Genomic DNA, 26,205 nt, shown 5'->3' on the forward strand with positions numbered 1-26,205 from the left:
TGCAAACTCCACACAGGCAGTCCCCAGAATTGAACCCGGTTCGCTGCAGCTGTGAGGCTGTTCCGAAGAAGGGTCACTGACCCGAAACGTTAACTCTGCTTCTCTTTCCACAGATGCTGCCAGACCTGCTGAGTGAATCCAGCATTTCTTGTTTTTGTTTCAGATTTCCAGCATCCGCAGTATTTTGCTTTTATTTTAGAGTTATTGGATAGAAGGTTGAGGAATTATCTACCAATGCCAATCCAGAGACTGAGTAGAGCAGTTCTCATCCTGTACCATGTGTTTGGATAGTGCATTGTAAGGGTAGTCATGTGAGCTTAAGTTTGTGCAGTGTTGGTGGATGTAGGTTCACTGTACACTATTACCAACAGTTAGGCATCAAATTTAGTCTTGAATAATATGGGTAGCAGGAGCTTTAGTGTATTGCTGTGGTCTTCTGTTAAGTTTAAAGTGGAACACTAACCATTTTAGAATTCCAAACTTTATCAAAATTCAGTAAACTTCATACAGCATACGCTGAGGTCAGAAGATTTCAAGACACTAAATCTTAAACCATTCATTCTGAAAAAATTCTTTGTTTTTCAGTATAGGACCTATTACTGACACCGAGTAATAGCCAGGGTTGTCATTTAAGTCGACCAAGCTTTTAGTCATTTCTCCTAATACTAATTTTATCTTTTTTTTCTTGAGCTTTTATGAAGCGTCTTATAATGCTTATCTACATTAATACTACAATATAAGTGCAAATTATTGTTGACCTAGCAGTGCTGCAGTTAGCAATAACTTTTAGCAAAGTAAATATTTAGCCTGTAATGCAATAGAAGTAAGAGTCTTTTTACCAAGTATTTTGTTCTAAGTGGAGTTGAGTGACGAAGAAATTGAGCTTAAAGCATTGCAATATTTTTGCAGTGCTTAGTGATTAATTGCAGACTATCTTCATGTTTTATAAATGCTTGTGCACAGGCACATTATTTGAATTGTTAACAGTAGAGTCCCCTCCTGTGTCCTGTTAGTCAGTAAATCAGCACTCTGGATAGTGAACCCTAGCTGGGGCCATTTTATTGGCGAAACCAGGCAGTAATGAAGTTAGTAAGTAACTGGAAGGAAGGCTGTATTGCCCTGCATAGCTCATAACATAAGAAATAGGAGCAGGAGTAGGACATTTGGATCTCTGAGCCTGCTCCGCCATTCAGTATTATCATGGCTGATCATCCATCTCAACTTTGCCTTCCTGCACTGTCCCCATATCCCTTGATTTCCTTAGTATGCAAAACTCAATTGGTCTCTGTCTTGAATATACTCAACTACTCAGTATCCACAACCCCCAGGGTTAAAAAAATTCCAATGATTCGCAACCCTTTGAAAGAAGAAATTTCTCCTCATCTCAGTCCTAAATGACCAACCCCAAATTCTGAGATTGTGATCCCTCATTCTAGACTTCCCAGCCAGGGAAAACATTCTCCCAGCATCTACCCTGTCAAGCCTCTGAAGAATATAAACCCCTTAAGATGCCATTCCCATCTTCTGACAGAAGTTGCTGAAGCCAATGGCAGTGCCCTATCCCCCTGTCCAGGTGAGATCAGCTGACGTGGCACAGATCATGGATCAAATCTGTTACTTTTCAGATCTGTATGGTCTACAAAGAACAAAGAAAATTACAGCACAGGAACAGGCCCTTCGGCCCTCCAAGCCTGCGCCGATCCAGATCCTCTATCTAAACCTGTCGCCTATTTTCTAAGGGTCTGTATCTCTTTGCTTCCTGCCCATTCATGTATCTGTGTAGATACATCTTAAAAGACGCTATCGTGCCCGCGTCTACCACCTCCGCTGGCAACGCGTTCCAGGCACCCACCACACTCTGCGTAAAGAACTTTCCACGTATATCCCCCCTAAACTTTTCCCCTCTCACTTTGAACTCGTGACCCCTAGTAATTGAATCCCCCACTCTGGGGGAAAAAGCTTCTTGTTATCCACCCTGTCTATACCTCTCATGATTTTGTACACCTCAATCAGGTCCCCCCTCAACCTCCGTCTTTCGAATGAAAATAATCTTAATCTACTCAACCTCTCTTCATAGCTAGCGCCCTCCATACCAGGCAACATCCTGGTGAACCTCCTCTGCACCCTCTCCAAAGCATCTACATCCTTTTGGTAATGTGGCGACCAGAACTGCACGCAGTATTCCAAATGTGGCCGAACCAAAGTCAGATGACCTGCCAACTCTTGTACTCAATACCCCGTCCGATGAAGGAAAGCATGCCGTATGCCTTCTTGACCACTCTATTGACCTGCGTTGCCACCTTCAGGGAACAATGGACCTGAACACCCAAATCTCTCTGTACATCAATTTTCCCCAGGACTTTTCCATTTATTGTATAGTTCACTCTTGAATTGGATCTTCCAAAATGCATCACCTCGCATTTGCTCGGATTGAACTCCATCTGCCATTTCTCTGCCCAACTCTCCAATCTATCTATATTCTACTGTATTCTCTGACAGTCCCCTTCACTATCTGCTACTCCACCAATCTTAGTGTCGTCGGCAAACTTGCTAATCAGACCACCTATACTTTCCTCCAAATCATTTATGTATATCACAAACAACAGTGGTCCCAGCACGGATCCCTGTGGAACACCACTGGTCACACGTCTCCATTTTGAGAAGCTCCCTTCCACTGCTACTCTCTGTCTCCTGTTGCCCAGCCAGTTCTTTATCCATCTAGCTAGTGCACCCTGGACCCCATGCGACTTCACTTTCTCCATCAACCTACCATGGGGAACCTTATCAAATGCCTTACTGAAGTCCATGTATATGACATCTACAGCCCTTCCCTCATCAATCAACTTTGTCACTTCCTCAAAGAATTCTATTAAGTTGGTAAGACATGACCTTCCCTGCACAAAACCATGTTGCCTATCACTGATAAGCCCATTTTCTTCCAAATGGGAATAGATCCTATCCCTCAGTATCTTCTCCAGCAGCTTCCCTACCACTGACGTCAGGCTCACCGGTCTATAATTACCTGGATTATCCCTGCTACCCTTCTTAAACAAGGGGACAACATTAGCAATTCTCCAGTCCTCCGGGACCTCACCCGTGTTTAAGGATGCTGCAAAGATATCTGTTAAGGCCCCAGCTATTTCCTCTCTCGCTTCCCTCAGTAACCTGGGATGGATCCCATCCGGACCTGGGGACTTGTCCACCTTAATGCCTTTTAGAATACCCAACACTTCCTCCCTCCTTATGCCGACTTGACCTATAGTAATCAAACATCTATCCCTAACCTCAACATCCGTCATGTCCCTCTCCTCGGTGAATACCGATGCAAAGTACTCGTTTAGAATCTCACCCATTTTCTCTGACTCCACGCATAATTTTCCTCCTTTGTCCTTGAGTGGGCCAATCCTTTCTCTAGTTACCCTCTTGCTCCTTATATATGACTAAAAGGCTTTGGGATTTTCCTTAACCCTGTTTGCTAAAGATATTTCATGACCCCTTTTAGCCCTCTTAATTCCTCGTTTCAGATTGGTCCTACATTCCCGATATTCTTCCAAAGCTTTCTTCAGCCGCCTATACCTTATGTATGCTTCCTTTTTCCTCTTAGCTAGTTTCACAATTTCACCTGTCATCCATGGTTCCCTAATCTTGCTATTTCTATCCCTCATTTTCACAGGAACATGTCTCTCCTGCACGCTAATCAACCTCTCTTTAAAAGCCTCCCACATATCAAATGTGGATTTATCTTCAAACAGCTGCTCCCAATCTACATTCCCCAGCTCCTGCCGAATTTTGGTATAGTTGGCCTTCCCCCAATTTAGCACTCTTCCTTTAGGACCACTCTCGTCTTTGTCCATGAGTATTTTAAAGCTTACGGAATTGTGATCACTATTCCCAAAGTAGTCCCCTACTGAAATTTCAACCACCTGGCCGGCTCATTCCCCAACACCAGGTCCAGTATGGCCCCTTCTCGAGTTCGACTATTTACATACTGCTCTAGAAAACCCTCCTGGATGCTCCTTACAAATTCTGCTCCATCTAGACCTCTAACACTAAGTGAATCCCAGTCAATGTTGGGAAAATTAAAATCTCCTATCACCACCACCCTGTTGCTCCTACATCTTTCCATAATCTGTTTACATATTTGTACCTCTATCTCACGCTCGCTGTTGGGAGGCCTGTAGTACAGCCCCAACATTGTTACCGCACCCTTCCAATTTCTGAGTTCTGCCCATATTGCCTCACTGCTTGAGTCCTCCATAGTGCCCTCCTTCAGCACAGCTGTGATATCCTCTTTGACCAGTAATGCAACGCCTCCACCCCTTTTACCTCCCTCTCTATCCCGCCCGAAGCATCGATATCCTGGGATATTTAGTTGCCATTCGTGCCCTTCCCTCAACCAAGTCTCAGTAATAGCAATAACATCATACTCCCAGGTACTAATCCAGGCCCTAAGTTCATCTGCCTTACCTACTACACTTCTTGCATTAAAACAAATGCACCTCAGACCACCAGTCCCTTTGCGTTCATCATCTGCTCCCTGCCTACTCTTCCCCTTAGTCACGCTGACTTCATTATCTAGTTCCTTACAGGCTTTACTTACTACCTTCTTACTGTCCACTGACCTCCTCATTTGGTTCCCATCCCCCTGCCACATTAGTTTAAACCCTCCCCAACAGCGTTAGCAAAAGCACCCCCAAGGACATTGATTCCAGTCCGGCCCAGGTGTAGACTGTCCAATTTGTAATAGTCCCACCTCCCCCAGAACCGGTCCCAATGTCCTAAAAATCTGAACCCCTCCCTCCTGCACCATCTCTCAAGCCATTCTGACTATTTCATTTCTACTCTGACTATCACGTGGCACTGGTAACAATCCTGAGATTACTACCTCTGAGGTCCTACTTTTTAACTTGGCTCCTAACTCCCTAAATTCTGCTTGTAGGACCTCATCCCGTTTTTTTACCTATATCATTGGTGCCTATGTGCACAACGACAACTGGCTGTTCACCCTCCCCCTTCAGAATGTTCTGCAGCCGATCTGAGACATCCCTGACTCGTGCACCTGGGGGGCAACATACCATGCGGGAGTCTTGTTTTCAACCACAGAACCGCCTATCTACTCCCCTTACAATCGAATCCCCTATGACTATAGCCCTTCCACTCTTTTTCCCGCCCTTCTGAACAGCAGAGCCAGCCACCGTGCCATGAACTTGGCTACTGCTGCCTTCCCCTGGTGAGCCATCTCCCCCAACAGTATCCAAAACGGTATACTTGTTTTGGAGGGAGATGACCGCAGGGGACACCTGCGCTGCCTTCCTGCTCTTTCTCTGCCTTTTGGTCACCCATTTCCTTTCTCCCTCAGCAATCCTAATCTGCGGCGTGACCAATTCGCTAAACGTATTATCCACGATCTCCTCAGCATCGCGGATGCTCCAAAGTGAGTCCATCCGCAGCTCCAGAGCCGTCATGCGGTCTAACAAGAGCTGCAGCTGGATACACTTCCAGCACGTGAAGGAGTCAGGGACATCAGCCGTGTCCCTGAGCTCCAACATTGAGCAAGAGGAGCATAACACGGGTCTGAGATCTCCTGCCATTTTTAATCTTAAGCTTAACTTAGTCTTAACTTAGATAAATGAAAAAGGAACGAAAAGTTTTTACCAATCACACGAGAAAAGAAAAAAAAAGAAATAGAAAAAGCCTTACCTTATCTACACACCACCGAGTCTATTTTTTTTGGTTAGAGGAGGAGGGCGGGTGGGAGACACTACAGGTGTAGTGTCTCGGGTTCAGCCGCTGCCCAAATATATAGGACTTACTTACCCAGCTGCCACCTCGCTCTCCCTGTCGCCGCTGCAAAAAGAAACTGCCGAAACAAAAAGGTAAGTTTATATAAGTTGAAACTCGCTTACCCAGCTGCCACCTCGCTCTCCCTGTCGCTGCTGCAAAAAGAAACTGCCGAAACAAAAAGGTAAGTTTAGTAGACACCAGGTGATGTATTTACCCATTTAAATCATCCAGAACATTCCCAGCTTATTTTGTTGTAAGTTAATTAAATCACAACAAACGTTTTGTGGTTATAAGATATGAATATAAATAACTTAGAATAAATGGGAGACTTTTCAAAAATGATACTTGTATTAATATGCATATATCGCTTGCAATATTTGATAATTGTACATTTTTAGAAAGAAAGTAGTTGAATTTTATTACTGATCTACATATGGCTAGTAATGCTATGTAGCTGACATTCCACATGTGGTTCTGTTTATGTTCTGTTCGTTTAAGTTTTGTTAATAGTAATTTAGCTTAATTGTGTTAAAATCTGGAAGATTATAATAGCTCAAACATCTATAAGTGAAACAAAAATCCACTGAAACTGATCTCGTAGTTTGGATGATTGGGTTTGCTTTGAAAACAGGAAGCAGGAAGCAAACAGTGGGCGGTTCTCCTTTGTGTGTAGAGCTAAACTGATTGAAAGGAGTTAGTGACTGCAAAGGCCTGTTCCTACAGTGAAGCTGGATGAGATGCCCTATCAATTAGCTGAATTTTAATTCAGAAAATTGGGCAACTGAGTGAAAGTGATGTTTTAATACAGAATATTATTCTCTGCTGCTGTACTGTGGCTGTTGTGTGTTTTGTGATTATGAAGGTTTGTAGAAGATGCTGTGAAGCTGTAGTATTGGTTTGATTCTTGCAGTGGATGCTGTAGTTTTGTTGAATTTTCTAGTTTATCAGATAGTGTGAATATTTCTGTGAGTCTGCATGTAATGTACTGTGTAGAAGGCACAAAAATAACGTTCCTACCTTTACACAGTGCTGTCACTTTATTTATGTAGAAGAGTGCTTTCTTGAAAAGAATTGTGTTCTATATGTTGAAGGACTTTTTCATGAGCTACATTATCTGATGCAGCTGGAGCAGCAAAATGTATGATAAATGGAGCTGTATGAAAAATTACACCAGGAAAATTGTTATGTTGCAGGATTAGTGCACAGTACTTTTATCCTTGCTTTCCAGTCAGGCCAAGATCCTGAGAAGTAGAACCTTTTCCAGTTAAACACAAAAAAAGTACATAGTGTGGAAATAGGATACCACAGCAACTGTAAAATGATTGGACTGTTTCAGAATTTTCTGCATGTGTGGATTGGATATGTTTTTCTGTCCCCAGAAGCTGGAAATGAAAGTGAAAGTAATATGGCAGTGTTCAGTTTTCACAGCATGATTTGTTGTATTGTGCATAATAGGGTGAAGTCTGAAAATTTATGATGCTGGATCTGCTGCGGTACTGTTCCTGGTAGATGGTGAATACAGGAACACATTAGCGGATAACACGTTCTGCCATTTCAGTTTAGCTGTGTGTAATTTGATCTATCTTTATTTTTGAAGTGCAGTCACTTGTTAACTGGGCAAGTGCAGTAAGCAAACGGCACAGCAAGGCCCTACAAGCAACAAATGAGATGAATAGCCAGCTATTAAATTTGTTTTAAAATGTAGTACACAGGCAAATTGTTGAATCTACTATGCAGTATTATTGTGTTCACTTGTTTCCTTGAACAGTCCCCAACACTTGCACCATCCATGCTTGACATGGGCAGCTGCACATATTGGGCAAATAATGCTAAATTACCAGTACCATAGGAGCCAATTACAAAGGTGCCGCTTACAATGTATTAATAAGGGCAGCTATTTCTGGCAGACAAATTGTGTTAACACCAACATGCCTGCTGTAAGTGGTGGGGGCTGTACTACTGTAGGATGATTCAAGTGGTGTCTAAGTGACTGGAGCACAAACTAAGGATAACAGTTGTGCTATAATGTGCCACTTATTTAACAAGTTGGGACTCTTCTGGTCAGTAGTACTACTTTACCTTGAAAGGTCAGATGTTAGATGTAAAGTTTTGTTTTTGATCCTGCATGTATTGAATTATTAAGTGAAATTTCACATTCCCCCCACTCACTTCAGAAGGGATGGAGCTGTTCAATAAAGTTTCAAATCGCTAGACTCGAGTGAAATCTGTTGTTCAGCCAGCCTAATTAGAAACAAAAAATGTAGTCTGTTTCATTTGGAAGCTGTTTGCCAAAAGCATGTGCATGATGCTTCCAGTATGTGGTAGTACTGTGCAAGAGAGTCATAAATGTTACATTGTCTGTTTTATCATTAACTCACAAAGCCTCCAAAATTTGGTCTAATTGATTTATTTTATTAAAATATTTTTCCTTTCCACACAATGTATGTGCATTCTAAATTTCATAATACGAAATGTTGCATTTTAGTTTTGGGGAAAGATGAGCAGAATACACATATTCAGTCACTAAAGGTATTCGGTGGCATCCCAGTTAGTATAACCACTGCTGTTTTATTCCTTTGCACCCTCCTTGTGAGTTATTGATAAAATATTAATATGTACCTACACCACATAGAATGCAGCAGTTCAAGAACGTGGCTCACCAACAACTTCTCCAGGGCAATTAGGGATGGGCAGTAAATGCTAGCATTGCCAGTGATGCTTACATCCCTTGAACAAATAAAAAAAAAATTAAAATGTTTACATTAGTGACACTTTTCTTAAAATATTTATTCATGTGCGTTGTTGATCATTATCCAGTGGCCCATGCTGGAAAGTGTATGGACATTGGGTAAAATAGCACTTGGCTTGATGTTGTCTACAGTTGAATAGCCTTCCATTACTCACTGTCTAGATTCATAATAAAAATGGCCATGTGGGCAGGTACCCGGAGGTTTGAGAGTGCCCATAGAACTAAACCCTAGTAGGAGTCAATGCCTTCAAGAGTAAGGGGGAAGGAAGCTGGCAAGAAAAATGCTGGGAGCTGGCTTTCTGATTTCTGTGTTTAATTTATTCCTGAATTGAAGTTTAAAATCTCAGCTTAAATTGACTGAACAAACCCATCTTTTTAAAAGTCAGAATGTAATCAGAAAACTTAAAACTTTAATTGAGTATCATAATCAAAACAGAATACTTTTAAGTAAATATTAAATACTTACCATAAACGTCACAAGTTATAATCCTAAAATGAGTGGACATGTCATCAGTGCTAGCTCCCCATTAATTTGCCCAACTATCGATGTGATGCAGGCTCTGCGTCAATACTTCCCGCTGGAATGAAGAAAAGACGAGACACTCGGCACACCAAATGCTGCTATTGTATGTTACAGTAGAGCTGCAGCATGCCAACATTGACATGGCAGACTTTTATTGTGTTTAACCCTAATTTAAGAATTCATCCTTCGGGTTAATTATCAGACTTAACCCTTACGTCAGACAGCTCTTAGAGGATACATTCAGAAACAAATTTGCTTTTAGCCCTCGAGTAAAGCTTTTACTGATTTCTTAGTACAGTAAATGCCAATTTTTTTCTGGAAAGCCTTTGTGTTAGTGTATTTGGAAATGTCAATGCGGAGTAGCAGTACATACGTTGCTCTTTTTAATGTTGTTAAAATACGCTTGTTAATATCTTTGGCTATCATAAGGTTACAGTTTTTCTGTACAGTCTACTTTTGCTCCCAGGGGTGTAAATGCATTGAACTGAGCGTGTTGTGTAATTGACAGACAGTAAAGTACTACATCTGCAGAAGTGCTGCAGTAATGTGTGTGTCCAACAATGGAAGGGACAGGAATCAGGAGCAATCACCTGCTTCTGGGTTGCTCAACTGGTGCCGTCAAAAATGGACAAGTCTGTAAGTGAATGTTTGTGAGTTTTTCTTTCAGCATTCCCAAGTCACTTACCGTATTGCGTGCATTCTGTAATCACTTGATCTTAAAATAGTGCACTATCGAAGCGATTCTGCTTGCAAATGGAAGTTGGGAATGGATATCAGCAACTGCATAGCTTGCAGCTTGGGCAAGCTTGTGCTGAACTCATAATTTTCCGCCAAGGTTGTGAACTTGAAAGAAAGCAGAGGAATAAAAAAGTATTTTATGTAATCTCACTTCCGTGTAGTTGGAACTTGCTCACTGTGTTGCAGTATTCTTTGGGTGGCTATTTCAGCTAGTTGCTATTGACCACCACTGCCAATAGAAGGCCACTTCACACTGCTGTTGTTCGTATAAGGCAAGGCGGAGTCCCCAGTTTAATCCATGACTATACCATTTGGAGATTTTTTTTGGGCTCCAAGACACCTCTTTTGGTCTTTGCTATTATAAGCAATATTTCTATAGTAGATAAGAGAATGATAGTGCATGAAAAACAAATTAATGTGATGCAGGTTGCAGTATTTGCAAGCATTAGGGCACTACTACCTTGAGTTGACCATGTCATGAATGGTTCATATTCTCTTAAGTCCTGATCTATGCATTCTATTTATGTAGCATAGATTAATGGTTAAATAGTTTTCACTTTTCCATCTATTTTTCTATTGATTTTGGGCATGTTTAACATTCAGATTTAAGGAGAGGTACAGAAAGCACCCTATAAGGTGGCATCACACAAAGTGGGTAAAAGTTGATTTAAACAGCACAACATCATGTCAGACTTTCAAAACATTAAAGCGGATTTGATGGGCTGAATGGCCACCTTCTGTGCTGTAGCCTTTGTATGATTCTGTAATAAATAAAAAAAAAATACAATGACCTTTCTTAGGTTTTTATACGTATCTCCAGCTGAAGCTCATTTGGAGGCATGGATTACTGGTTTATATCACTTTTGTGTTGTATTAAATAGGATAATGAGAATTAGTACCAGAATAAATGGTTCTCCCAAAGGTACCATCTGAAATATTCAGTGAAATAACTGGCCCTTTTGTTTTACACTTTTGATTTGATTGGAAAGACAAATCTGAACATTGATTCAGATGAGCAGAATTTTGCTTAATCTGGAGGGTTACTTTTTTGGCTCAGTGCAGTTAATCAGTCTAGAAAAAAACAAATATTGTAAACTATATAAGTGTTATGTTCTTTGAATTTTTTTCTTTCTCTGAAAATAAGAAAAAGTTACACTGTGTCATTAGATTTCCAACATGAGTTGCAGTATTGCTATGCTAACAAATGTTTGACTTCTAGAAGAGAGAATTATGACGTGGAAGACAGAAGACCTAACCGAGGACGATACCCTGTGGATGTCAAATGGCTTGGAACTCCAATCATTGAGATGCAAAGGATGCCAGAATGCAGCGGTGTTTTACCACCTTTAAGAGCATCTAGCAATCACTCAGTGACCATCCGAGTAAGTTGAAATAAAATTTAGCTACTCCCTACCTTATCCAACTGAATCATTGAGGAAATACTTGAAGTGTCTCTATAATACTGACTTATTACTGAGTTCTGTGCTTTGGGACCAAATCCACAAAAAATTGCTTTGTGACTGCCAGTTTCTTTTCACGTTAGACCTAAATTGCTATAGAAGGCAAACAAGGTCATCCAACTGAGCTAGGCTGAAATCTGTTGTCAATTGTTAATTTTCTCACTCCCATTTACAAGTTTAGTAAAGTAGTTCAGAAGATTTTATACCAAATGATTACAGCACTTCAATAAATTAGAAACTGCAGCAAGAAATTTGCTAAGTTTTTAAGCCAATTTTTGAATTGGCTAGATATGCTTCTTTCCCCTCATTTAAGGGATGTCAAACCAAGGGCTATTTCTTTTGACATGTACACCTATTTGATGTAAAAAATTGCATTGTCCATTTCTCCCACAGATTATGCAATTGTTGCAATTACCTTTGTGCTTATTTTGCAGACAGACTTGTTGAAAGGTGGTGAAGCCCCTCGACCCTATCCCACATATTTTAAAGACACCTGGGATGACAAGCACGTGAAAATGCCCTGTTCTGAGCAAAACCTTTTTCCTGTTGAAAATGAGGTAAAGAGTTGACATACTGTAATTAAAAGTTAACATTCATGTTTCTATGGGTGATGCAGACATGCTCAACTGAGTAGGATTGAACTGTGGTTTACCAAAGTCAAGAATTTGGGCCAGATTTCCATATATTTGCATTTTTTTGCAGCTTGCAGAATTAGCAAATAGTTAATTTAACAAATTTCATTGTGTAAAGACATGATCACCATGGCTGGCTAAACCATCGAGCAGGAACAATATGTGGATAGGTTTAACACTGCTGCTTTGCAGCAATGCAGTTGAAATTGTAACAATTCAGAACTTAATTGTCAGCGGACTTGTCACTCATTCAGCTAACATAGAAACATAGAAAATAGGAGCAGGAGTAGGCCATTTGGCCCTTCAAGCCTGTTCCGCCATTCATTATGATCATGGCTGATCATCCAACTCAGTAACCTGTTCCCGCTTTCGCCCCATACCCTTCGATCCCTTTAGACCCAAGAGCTATATCTAACTCCTCTTGAAAACATACAATGTTTCGGCCTCAACTGCTTTCTGTGGTAGCGAATTCCACAGGCTCAGCACTCTCTGGGTGAAGAAATTTCTCCTCATCTCAGTCCTGAAAAGTTTACCCCGTATCCTTAGACTATGACTCCCCCACCATCGGAAACATCCTTCCTACATCTACCCTATCAAGTCCTGTTAGAATTTTATAGGTTTCTATGAGATCCCCCCTCACTCTTCTGAACTCCAGCGAATATAATCCTAACCGACTCAATCTCTCTTCATATGTCAGTCCTGCCATCCCAGGAATCAGTCTGGTAAACCTTCACTGCACTCCCTCTATAGCAAGAACATCCTTCCTCAGATAAGGAGACCAAAACTGCACACAATATTCCAGGTGTGGCCTCACCGAGGCCCTGTATAATTGCAGCAAGACATCCCTGCTTCTGTACTCGAATCCTCTCGCTATGAAGGCCAACATACCATTTGCCTTTTTTACCACCCGTTGCACTTGCATGCTTACCTTTACCTTGTACGAGAACACCCAGGTCTCGCTGCGTATTCCACTCTCTCAGTTTATAGCCGTTCAGATAATCTGCCTTCCTGTTTTTGCTACCAAAGTGGATATCCTCACATTTATCCACATTATACTGCATCTGCCATGCATTAGCCCACTCACTCAACTTGTCCAAATCACCCTGAAGCCTCTCTGCATCCTCCTCACAACTCACCATCCCACCCGTTTTGTGTCATCTGCAAATTTGGAGATATTACATTTAGTTCCCTCATCAAGCACTAGCAGCTTTGTACTTTCTATTTCTGATACAAATTTCAAATGTTTTTCAATATAGTTTTGGATTATTGCAACACCATCAATAAATCATGTGAGTTCATACCAACCTAAAAGGCAGAGCTAAAGTGTGGCGAGTTGAAGAGACTTAGCAGTTGGCAGGAAAAAAGACAGAGGCGCAAGGGGAGAGCCAACTGTGTAACAGCCCCGACAAACAAATTTTTCTGCAGCACCTGTGGAAGAGCCTGTCACTCTAGAATTGGCCTTTATAGCCACTCCAGGAGCTGCTCCACACACCACTGACCACCTCCAGGCGCTTACCTATTGTCTCTCGAGATAAGGAGGCCAAAGAAGATATAGGCTCAATGGTCGATAACCAGATGCCATAAATTTAAAATAGCTGACAAAAGAACTAGAGGGGGAATGTCGAGAAATTTGCTCACACCCAGGATTGGTGGGACCTGGAACGCACTACCTGAAAATTGTGGAATCGGATTCCATAGTAACTTTCAAAAGACAATTGGACATATACTAATTTGCAGGGTTTTGGGGGAAAAGCTGGGGTTCGGGACTAAATTGGACAACACTTTCAAAAAGCCCAGACAGTCATGATGGGCCGAATGGCCTCCTCTGTGCTGTAAGATTCAGTGATTCTATAATTATTTTACTTCAGGAAAAAAATTATTCCAGTTGGGTTGTTTTGGAATTGCAGTTCTTAACTTTAATCACCAGGTGTCACTTTAAGATCAATATGAATACAGGGCTTTATCTTCTACATCAGTAGCGCTCAAGTTTTTTGCCTTTAGGACCGATATTAAGTTTAATAACTAACTCATTAATTTGCATTTATCTCAGTTTGATGCTGCAAATTACACTTCCCTGATCTATACTTTTCTTGAAGACCTAGCACACCAATTGTATATTAGTATTGTGCAGAAAACATGGCCGTACATTGTTTGAAGTAGAATGCAACTGGTTTGGTGGAACATCTTCAAGCAGTATGTTTGAGTTACTGCTGCTCCATGATAATATTACGTATTCCTCATGCTAATGTGAAACAATGAGCATTTGTCTGAAGCAAATTATTTATTGGGATTCTTCCTTGCTGCTCACTTGCTGAATCCTGTAAGACCCCAGCTGGAGTATTCTGTCGACCACACTTCAGGAAGGATGTAAAGGCCTTAGAAATGGTGGAATAGATAGAGAAGGTGCAAATGCGATTTACTTGAATGTCACCAGTGATGCGGAGCTTCAGTTACATGGAGAGACTGGAGAAGCGAATGGTGTTCTCTTTAGGACAGGGAAGGCTGAAGGGAAATTTAATAGAGGTGTTCAAAATCATAGAAGGTTTTGATAGAATAAGTGAAGAGAAACAGTTTCCAGTAAGAGAAGGGTTGGTAACCAGAGGAAACAGATTTAAGCTAATTGGCCAAAGAATCAGAGGCAAAATGAATTTTTTTTTTAACGTAGTGAGTTATGAAGATCTGGAACACGCTCCTTGAAAGGTTAGTGGAAGCAGATTCAACAATAACTTTCAAAAGGGAATTGAATGAATACTTGAAGGGGAAAAATTTGCAAGGTTATGGGGGATAGAGCAAAAGAGTGAGATTAATTAGAAAGCTCTTTCAAAGAGCCAGCACACTGGGCTGAATTGTCTCCTTCTCTACTATATCATTCTGTGATTAATGACCTAGTCTAGTTATGAGAGATACAGGTTTTAATGTTCCTTCTGGGACATCTTCAAAGGAACTTGGATCTCTGTCTTGGGCATTACACAGAGACAGAGGTTAGCCTGAACTTAGCAGAGATGTGGCTAAACACAGGACTCCATAGTAATGAACAGCCATCATAGAAATAAAGGACTGCATTTTACAGGTCAGTTTAATGTTGACTGTTCGAGCAGAAGTTGTTTTGGCATTTTGAATGGAAATAGTGAAGTTTGTATTTACTGTAAATATACTGTTTATGCTGAGTACTCTTCATTTTTCTGTTTTAATATTCATTGCATTTGTCTAGTGGTTTACAGTATGAGAGTGGGAGCGAGGCGAAGAAAAGGAGGAAAGAGGAAAGAACAAATGGGGAAAGGAGGGATAGAATGGTGAACAGGGAGAGGAAGAGGGGCAGAGGGAAGTGAGCAGGTGAGAGCAGGGGGAAATGGCAAGATGAGGAGAGGTGGAAGTGGCAAGAGGTGGCAGATACATGTGGGGGGTGGGATATGTTTGCCGTTGGATACATTTCTGCCTCGGTGGTGGTTCCAGCACCATGACAGCATACTCTTGCATTGCGGTTACTCTTTGCACTGATTTCAGCATTTTGTCTACGGTTCCTCCAGCTATTGTTTGGCAGCTGTACATAGAATTCAGTTCATCAAAGAGCCTTGTGCAGATACAAATATATTTGGACAAAACCATTCTTCTGAGTTGACACTTGATTGCCTGAGAATGGTCTGCAAGGCATATTAGCGTATTGATAGAGTTATAGAGCCATTTATGGCATAGAGGGAGGCCATTCAGTCCATCACGTCCATGCTGGCTCTCCGCTGAACCATCCAGTCAGTTCCACTCCCCCACTCTACCCCCATAGCCCTGCAAGGTTACTTACTTCAAGTGCCCATCCAATTTCCTTTCGAAATCATTGATTGTCACCGCTTCCAAAGCCCGCCTGGGCAGCAAGTTCCAGGTCATTACCACTCACTGCGTTAAAAAAAAAAGTTCTTCCCCTCATTCCCCTTGCATTGCTTGCCCAGAACCGCCAATCTGTGTCCCCTAGTCCTTGTACCAGAAGTTAATGGGAAGTTTTTTCCTTTTTGACTTATCTAAGCCTGACATCATCTTGTACACCTCTGTCAAATCTCCTGTCAATCTCCTTTGCTCCAGAGAGAACAATGCCAGCTTTACCAACCTAACCTTGTAACTAAAATCCCCCATCCCTGGAACCATTCTGGTAAATCTCCTCTGCACCCTCTCAGGGACCCTCACATCCTTCTTAAGATGTGGTGGCTAGAACTGGACACAATACTCTAGTTGAGGTCTAACCAGAGCTTTATAAAGGTTCAGCATAACTTCCCTGCTTTTGTATTCTATGCCTCTTATTGCAACTTCAGTAGAGACCACTAACTTTAAAACACAAAATATGAACTTCCCAATGACCAAGTAAGGAATCACACAACATGATTTCACATTTTAAGACTTTTACTATAACAACTAAACTAAAAATCAACATTAACTAAACAGTACTTCGTAGATAGCTAATGTACTCAATTACAGAGAAAAGTATTTTTCAATAACTTATTAATACACTCGAAAACCCCCACGCCACATTCATTCGTTACACAGTGTTCTCATCAAAAAAATATCCTTGCAGTTTAAAGTCCCAAAATCCTCCCAGCTGCAATGGGTTGGATCTCCCAGTGACTTCACAAAGCTCATTTCTTCCGAGCACATTCAACTGGACCTCCGTTAATAAGGCAATGTCTGGTGACCCCTTAATCTTTTCTCCTCCACAAACCTCAAGCCTTCGAACTGGGTTCAAATCAAGCAGCCTTTTGCTGTATCGGTGATCTGAGAACAGCTGTTTCCCCAGCAAACAGTCCACTGCTGCCTTTCTCTCCAGCTGTGCAACTTTGGCCTTCAGACCTAGGAAAGCCTCTCAAATTTATCCAGATCAAAAATCACCAGTTATTTGCCATTTACAATTCTCAGAGACCATAATTCTTACCACCTGGGCCTTCCTTTGTTTCCAGGTGTTAAAAATTGTAACTCAAATCTGCATTTGAGAGCCTCTGACTCCCTGTTTACAATCTGAGAGTCTGGGAGAGCGAAACCCATTGTCCTATAGGTGTTGCAAACTTGCATTCTGCTTTCAAAAGGATCTTTGATCTGAATGCTTTGTTCTCATGGTAACCAAGACCTTTGGCTTGTCTCTAGACAGAATTTGTGTGAGGTCACATGTTTCCTCCAAATGTCCATTTTACAATGCATTAAAGAACACAGTTTTTAAAGCATAACCATAGTACTAAGTCCAGCATTCATAACACTCTATTTATGAAGTCCAAGATCCTATATGCTTTGCTAACCACTCTCAGTATGTCCTGCCATCTTAAGAGATCTGTACACATGTACCGCCCCCCACCCCCACCCCAGGTCTTCTGTTTCTGCACACTCTTTAGAACTGCGCCATTAAGTCTATATTGTCTCACTCTCCCTTCTGCCAAAATGTATCATCTCACACTTTCCTGTTTTAAGTTCCAACTGCCACTTGTCTTCCCATTCTGCTGACCTATCCATGTCCTGTTGCAGGCGGTTCGTATCATCCTCACTATTGCCACTCCTCCAAGTTTGATATCATTGGCACATTTTGAAATTGCACTCTGTATTCCAAGATCCAAGTCCATATCCACCATATTCCCTTTCATCAATCTTCTCTGTTACTTCATCAAGAAGTTCACTTAGATTATTCAAGTATGATCTGCCTTTTACAAATCCGTGCTGGCTATCCTTAATTAACTGAACCTGTCCAAGTGCCTGTTGATTTTTTTCCCTGATTATTGTTTCTAAAACTTTACTCAGCATTGATATTAAAGTAACTGGCCTGCAGTTACTAGGACAGTTCTTACACCCTTTTTGAATAAGGGTGTCACATTTGCCACGCTGCAATCCTCTGGCACTTCCCCCATATCTAGGGAAGATTGGAAGATTATGCTAAGCCCTTTCACTATCTCCACCCCTACTGCCTTTAGAAACCTGGGATGGATGAAGCCATCTGGACCAGGTGACTTAATCTACTCTAAGCATAGCCAGACTTTCCAGTACCATGATTGTCCATGTTCCAGGATCTCTAAAATATGCTTGACAATCAGAGCATGCACCATGATGTTTTATATGTTATTTTGCTTGCATAGTAGGCTCGATGCTTGAGATAGGGAATGTTTCTACACAATTAAGGATTTAATAAGGGGTTGTCACTTACTGGCACCTCACTATTTTAAATGTGTAACATTATGTTACATTTACAGCATATTTGACTATGAAGACCATTCACTTTTTAATAATCAATGACTTTATCAAATTGTGTTCTTATTTCTAAGGATACACTTTTGAATTATTTTTGTATTGTGTAAGTTCTACTATACTGCGTGTGAACATACACCGCACCTCAAAATAATATTGCTTTTTTTTCTTTTCAGGATGGAAGCAAGAGTGTGAGCAGTCGGTGGGAATTGATTCGAACAGCGCTGTTAAGAAAGTTTGCTAACTCACTGGATGTGAAGGTGCAGTGTGAAATAAGGTTAAATCTACACCTTGGGTTGGGGATCAGTGTTCACTAAGAATTTATTGAATACATTTCTAGCAGTCAGTTCTTTGAACACGCTTTGAAATGGGACTAAGTGAATCATTCTTTCGCATAGCTGTCTGAAGTGAGATGGCCAAATTTCCTCCCTCTGCTGTATAATTCTATGAAATCACTGTACAAATTGCTCACAATCTGCAATGAATTGTCAGAGGCCATCTGAATGTTGTTAATTTAAAATGCTTCACACATTTTTAAAGATGGACTTCGTTACCAGAAAATTAATATTCTGCATTTTTTATACATAACTTCAAACAGTCAGCTCTGTGTTTGAGATTCCAACACAGTGAGTTGCCAACTTGACTGATCTGTCATGTGAAGCATAAGTGGTCAAAGTGCTTACTTGTTGGAAAAGTTGAAAATGGTTTAATCCTAAATTTTATAAATGAGGATTTATAGTGAAATATCTAGGAGATAATGCTAAGCATGGAAAAATCAGTGGGGCAGCACAGTGGCGCCGTGGTTAGCACCGCAGCCTCACAGCTCCAGCAACCTGGGTTCAGTTCTGGGTACTGCCTGTGCGGAGTTTGCGATTTCTCCCTGTGACCGCGTGGGTTTCCGCCGGGTGCTCCGGTTTCCTCCCACAGCCAAAGACTTGCAGGTTGATAGGTAAATTGGCCACTTGTAAATTGCCCCGAGTGTAGGTAGGAGAATGGTGGGGATGTGGTAGGGAATATGGGATTAATGTAGGGTTAGTATAAATGGGTGATTGTTGGTTGGCACAGACTCGGTGGGCCAAAGGGCCTGTTTCAGTGCTGTATCTCTAAATAAATAAATAAATAAAATATCATGTCCAATTTTGGAAACTCAACTTTAGACAGGGATGAAAACTATGGAGAGAGAGCACAGGAAAAAATTTGCTAAGGTGAATCCTTAACCACTCGCCTGGATGGATACAATCATAACATTGCTCAAGAAGTTCACCACCATCCAGGACAGAGCCATTTGCTTGATTGGAGTGCCAGACTCGGTGTTCACCCCCTCCATCCGTCCTATTATACCAGCATAGTGTGGCTGCTGTATATATTCTGCAATTCAACAGCTTAGCCAGCTTAGTTCAACAGCACCTTCCTCCACTGTCACTTTGACCACCAAGAAGGGGAACAGCAACACTGTGGGGATACCATTTGCTTCACCTTTCCCTCCAAGGCACACACCACCTTAACTTTGGTACACATTGCCATTCCATCATCATTCCTTGGGCAATGTCCTGGAATTGCCTCTTTTAACACCATCACCATAAGGACTTTAGGGGTTCAACGAGGAATACCCACTTCTTATGGCAGGTCGGGATGGGCAATATATGTAGCCTTGCCAGCATCACCCATATCCCAAGAACAAGTAAAAAATAAAACAATGCAAGGGATGAGAGACTTTAGTTAAGAGGTGAGACTGGAAAAGCTGATGCTTTTTTCATTACCGTAGAGAAGGTTAGGTAATGATTGATAGAGGCGTTGAAATTTAGAAGGGGCTTAGTAAGACAAAGAGAGAGAAACATTGTCCAGTGTAGGTGAGATGGTAACTAAAGATCTTAAACTGATGGCCATCACCAAAAAACAAAGGAAGAGGTGAGAATTTTTTTAACCTATAGGCATATGTCACACTTACGAGAAGTGCGATGATGAAAAATTACAGATTATAATTGAAGGGTTATAAAAACTGACTTTGTCTTTTTTTAAAAATGGACAATGCTGCAAAAGATGGCCACATGTGTATCCAAACATTGCCACACTGTCTGTCTTAAATGTTGCTACTGTTCCTGCCTCCACCACCTCCTCAGGCAGCTCATTCCAGTTACCCACTATTCTTTGTGTGAAAAATTTACCCCTTTGATCCCCTTTAAACCTCCTCCCTCTCACCTTAAATCTATGCCCTCTAGTTTTAGTCACCCCTACCATGGGAAACAGACTCTGGCTATCTACCCTATCTATGCCTCTCATAATTTTATATACCTCTATCATGTCCCCTCTCAGCCTCCTTCGCTCCACAGAAAACAGACCCAGCCTATCCAATCTCTCTTTATAACTCGAGCCCTCCCAGCCAGGCAACATTCTTGTGAATCTTTTCTGCATCATCTCTAGCTTAATCACATCTTTCCTGTAGTGCGGCGACCAGAACTGCACACAGTATTACAAATGCGGCCTAACCAACATTATGCACAACTATAACATGACATCCCAACTCTTGTACTCAATGCCTCAGCCAATGAAGGCAAGCATGCCATATGCCTTCTTCACTACTCTGTTTACCTGTGTTGCCACTTTCAGGGAACTATGTACTTGCATCCCAAGGTCTCTCTGCTCAACAACACTCCCCAGGGCCCTGCCATTCACTGTATATGTCCTGCCCTGGTTTAACTTCCCAAAATGCATCACTTCGCATTTAGTTTAGAGATACAGCACTGAAACAGGCCCTTCGGCCCACCGAGTCTGTGTCGACCATCAACCGCCCATTTATACTAATCCTCCACTAATTCCATATTCCTACCACATCCCCACCTGTCCCTATATTTCCCTACCACCTACCTATACTAGGGGCAATTTATAATGGCCAATTAACCTATCAACCTGCAAGTCTTTGGCATGTGGGAGGAAACCGGAGCACCCGGAGGAAACCCACGCAGACACAGGGAGAACTTGCAAACTCCACACAGGCAGTACCCAGAATTGAACCCGGGTCGCTGGAGCTGTGAGGCTGTGGTGCTAACCACTGCGGCACTGTGCCGCCCTTGTCTGCATTAAATTCCATTTGCCAATCCCTTGCCCACTTTCCCAGTTGATCTATATCCTGTTGTAACCTTAGACAACCTTCTACACTGTCCACTATACCACCAATTTTGGTGTCATCTGCAAACTTACTAATCATGCCCCCTACATTCACACCCAAGTTATTTATATATATGACAAACAACAGAGCGCCCAGCACCGATCCCTGTGGCACACCACTGGTCACCGGCCTCCAATCTGAAAAACAACCCTCCACTATCACCCTCTGCCTCCTATCACCAAGGCAATTTTGAATCCAATTGGCTAGCTCACCCTGGATCCCATGTGTTCGAACCTTCTGGACCAGCCTACATGCGGGACCTTGTCAAATGCCTTGCTAAAGTCCATGTAGACAACGTCCATCGCTCTGCCCTTGTCAATCCTCTTGGTCACCTCCTCGAAAAACTCAATCAAATTCGTGAGACATGATTTCCCACGCACCAAGCCATGCTGACTATCCCTAATCAAACCTTGCCTTTCCAAATGCATATTAATCCTGTCTCTCAGAATCCCTTCCAATAACTTTCCCACCACTGATGTAAGGTTCACCGGCCTGTAGTTCCCTGGCTTATCCCTGCTTCCCTTCTTAAATAAAGGCACAACATTAGCTATCCTCCAGTCTTCCGGTACCTCACCCGTGGCTAACGATGATCCAAAAATCTCTGCCAGGGCCCCAGCAATCTCCTCCCTTGCTTCCCATAGCATCCTAGGATACACCTGGTCAGGCCCTGGGGATTTATCCACCTTAATGCACTTCAGAACCTCCAACACCTCCTCCTTTTGTAATGTTGATATGCTCCAGGATATCACTGTTCCCTCCCTTGAATTCACTAGCTTCCATGATCACCTCCACGGTAAATACAGATGAGAAGTATTCATTTAAGACCTTGCCCATTTCCCATGGCTCCACACATAGATTGCCACACTGATCCTTAAGGAGACCTACTCTCTCCCTACCTACCCTTTTACTCTTAATATACTTACAAAATCTTTTAGGATTTTCCTTTATCTTATCTGCCAGGGAAATCTCATGGCCCCTTTTCGCCCTCCTAATTTCCTTCTTAAGTGTAGTCTTACATCCCCTATGCTCCTCGAGGGACTCGCTTGATCCCAGCTGCCTATACCTGACATATGCCTCCTTCGTCCTGACCAGACCCTCGATATCCCTCATCAACCAAGGTTTCCTAAACTTGCCAGCCTTGCCCTTCCATCTAACAGGAACATGCCAGCCCTGAACTCTTCCTATCTCACTTTTAGAAGCCTCCCACTTGCCAGACGTCCCTTTACCTGGAAACAGCCTCTCCCATTCAACTTTTGAGAGTTCCTGTCTGATGCCATCGAAATTAGCCTTCCCCCAATTTAGGACTTCAACCTGAGGACCAGTCCTATCCTTTTTCATAACTATCTTGAGGCTAATAGAGTTATGGTCACTGGTCCCAAAGTGCTCCCCCACTGACACATCAACCGCCTCCCCATCCTCATTTCCTAAGAGGAGGTCGAGTGTAGCCCCTTCTGTAGTTGGGCCATCCACGTACTGCTTCAGAAAACTATCCTGGACACACTTAACAAATTTTTCCCCATCTGATCCCTTAGCACTAAGGCAGTCCCAGTCAATATTAGGGAAGTTAAAATCACCTACTATTACAACCCTATAATTCCTACACCTATCTATGATTTCCCTACTTATATACTCCTCCAATTCTCTCTGACTATTGGGGGGCTTATAGTATAATCCCATCAAAGTGATCACTCCTTTGTTATTTCTAAGTTCTACCTATATGGCCCCGCTGGACATTCCCCCGGGGATATCCTCTCTTCAGTACTGCCGTGATGTCCTCCCTAATCAATAGTGCAACACCCCCTCCTCTCTTACCTCCACCTCTGTCACGCCGGAAGGATCAGTACCCCGGAACATTGAGCTGCCAGTCCTGTCCATCCCTCAACCACGTTTCCGTAATAGCTGTAATATCACAATCCCATGTACCGATCCCATGCTCTGAGTTCATCTGCCTTACCTGTAAGGCTTCTTGCATTAAAGTAAATGCATTTTAGCCTACCAGACCTTCCACGCTCCCTGTCCTGCTCCTGCCCAGCCTGCCTACTGGACTTGCTGGCTTTAACCTCTACATTTGCCTCAACTATCTCTTCGGAGAGACTACTGTTTACTGCTTTGGGTCCCCCCCCCACCGCAAGACTAGTTTAAACCCTCCCAAGTAGTACTAGGTACGATGGGCTGCATAGCCATATGATTTTAAATGACCATTTTTTTTATGCCAGCAAAGAGGGTAATTGTTGATGGACTGTTTGACTATGGAAGGCATCACAATTAAATTCAGTGCTGTCCTGATCCTATATCTATGTAACTACATTGCAGCAAGATGCTGATCATGATTTTCTTTGTCTTCGCATCACCCGAGCTATTGATGCTGAGGCTAACTGTAGTGCTGCTACTGTCTCTCCGATCAGTACAGGCCAAGGAATTAAGCTGGGATCTTCCCTAATATTCATAGCTCTTCAATAAACCTTGAGAAAGTAACTGGGATTTAAAAAAAAACTAAAACAGAGTAATCTTTAAGTGTTGCTGTGGTTAAATAAAAAGGGAAGGACATTCTTTTAATGGTATGCAGCAGTGCTTGAGAGATAGATCATGGGACTGCATTTTTAATTTGGTCAACTTTCTTTTTAGTTATAATCAGAATTTTTAACTATTATTTAAAAAATCTTTGGATTTTCTGTATTGTCTGTCTGGTTTTGTTTTTTATTCTGAATTGACCAATTTCTTTTCTGGAATACGCTGTGTGGTTTCAGACATTTTGTTTTAAAATTCAACCATTTTCGACTTTCTGCTTTCTACTTGACTTTGCTGGTCTATCATCCGCTGAACTGCTCATCCTTGCCTTGTTTTGTGTATTCCTCCCATAACCCATGGCGCCTGAACTATTCCTGGCTGATTACACGGACTTTCCGTTATGGCATATATGTGGCAGTTGTCACTGATAAGGTAGAGAATGGATTCTTTAAATGAAACCAGCTAAATAACCATCTCTTGGAAATTTTCTTTCTTTAAGGATGCAATATTGAAGTATAATGCTGCATATGCCAAGAAATGGGACTTCGCTATCCTGAATTACCTTTGTACTGAGGTAAGAAAATTAATGATGGAGTTGTAAGAATGTGAATCTGTACTGTCTAATTTTGAAATCCATCTTGCACATTTTTTAAGTGGCCATATTAGAGCAACATAGCTTGAATATATTTATGGAAATTGTATTTCTCCTGCTTTTGGTTGTTCCAATATAATTCCAGTAGTATTCTTTCCTAATATGGTGGTGACACTGACTAAACCTAGCTGGGATACTTTCAATGAGTATGTTAGTAATTTCAGTGGCTATGAGGATGAACCTGCATTCCCTGCCAAAACCATTCAGTTTGCACAACATGTTTTTATTTTCTTCTGAAAAAGTAACTCCTACTTTTCCACAGAAAACCTCCAGGAATTCAGTCATTTTAAAAATTGTACATCATGGGCTGTTCAGTTAACATCGGTGGTGACGTGCGGGGAGAGCGTATGCTGTGCATGTGGTTACCTATGCTACTAGTCTCTAATCAGTAAAACAAAGTGGGGGGGGGGTGGTAGAAAACTAATGTTCTTTAAACACATGAGGTTTTCTAAACCTCTTGGTCTGTTCTCTTAAATCTTTTTCTAGGAATGCATATTGAGTGCAGCTAGAAGAAACTGTGAAATGTATAAATTTATAAAGGGCCAATATGCCAATGACAACAATAGTTAAGGCCTGAAAGTTGGTGATTTACAGTGCAAATTATATGATTCATTTTGTAAAGCACTAAATGCTCACTTTGCTGTATTATGTTAATTTACATTATTGGATAATGCAAATATTTTAGTGCAGAAGAACTTTGAATTATCAGGAGTAATTAGTTCCCTGCTTTGGTTTGGAATTTTACATGCCATTTATGAAATGTGTAAATTGAATTTTGCTGTGTTCAGATTTGTTCGTTTTTGTCATTATGTATTTTTAAAGCAAATGCTATCAAGCTTCAGAAACACAAGGGGATTGTTGGAATTTCAGGTAGTTAACCAATATAGTTTGAATGGAGTTACTTTATGGATTCTATTTAGTTAAAAGGGGAGAATTACTTGAAGCTCTATGCAAAAGTATTCTCTTATGACTCTGTTCCTTGTGTATTACACTACTCGCTAATGGAGAGCTTGATATGATTCCATGCCATTCTTGAGTATTGTAAATTGTTCTTTATACTTTCTCAATCCTCGTTAGTCAACCCCTTTCTTGCTTTCCCCAGTAAATCATTGTGGATGTGAATCACAGTTGTGTACGGTATGAGATACAGTATGTAGCTATCCTTGAGGTAACTAAATGTAGACTTACCAGTGCAGCCAAAGATTTAACTTAATACCTGTAAGTTCTGCATTTGAGAAAATGTAATATTTCTCGCATATTGACATACTATTTGAGAATTCCATACTGAATCCAACTGCTGTTCTCTTTCCATGATACAGCAGGACTAATCCAACGATAACACTCATTTTCACATCGCTTAACATTTATCAAGCTCTACTGTACATGTATAGAAATTCCAATGTTGGAAGAGGTCAAACAACAGAAGGTACACAAGCCCCAGAGAGCAGGATCTCTATTGACTGTCATTAAAGTTGTCAAAATCCCCATAAAATGCAGATGGTCCATTAACATTTTATAATTTTCTCAGTGCAACGTTAACATGCTGATTTAATTTCCTGTGTGCATTTTCTTTTAAATTTTTTAGAACCATTAGGTAAGTATTTGCATTATTGATGGACAATTCTTGAGTTTGAGAGACATTTGATTGTACAATATGTGTGTGTGTGTGTGGCTACGCATATTATCAGGAAAATGTATCTGAAATTTAAAATGGTTCAAAGTAATAAGAACATACATTATGTAACTATTCAGTATAGCTGCAAGTTCTTTGGCTATCTCATAGTTAGAC

General features: G+C 41.4%; 1 protein-coding gene across 2 annotated transcripts in view; it reads left to right on the forward strand.

Annotated features, from left to right (window-relative positions):
- parga (poly (ADP-ribose) glycohydrolase a) overlaps positions 1-26,205 on the forward strand; it is a 197,566-nt gene that overhangs the window by 13,028 nt on the left and 158,333 nt on the right. For both annotated transcript variants that reach the window (XM_068020563.1, XM_068020562.1), the window contains exons 5-8: positions 11,014-11,176; positions 11,689-11,811; positions 18,267-18,350; positions 24,264-24,338. In XM_068020563.1, coding sequence (XP_067876664.1) covers positions 11,014-11,176; positions 11,689-11,811; positions 18,267-18,350; positions 24,264-24,338 — 445 coding nt within the window. The remainder of the gene's footprint in view (positions 1-11,013; positions 11,177-11,688; positions 11,812-18,266; positions 18,351-24,263; positions 24,339-26,205) is intronic.

The sequence above is a fragment of the Heterodontus francisci genome, chromosome 42, assembly GCF_036365525.1.
Source record: "Heterodontus francisci isolate sHetFra1 chromosome 42, sHetFra1.hap1, whole genome shotgun sequence".
Classification (NCBI taxonomy): Eukaryota; Metazoa; Chordata; class Chondrichthyes; order Heterodontiformes; family Heterodontidae; genus Heterodontus; species Heterodontus francisci.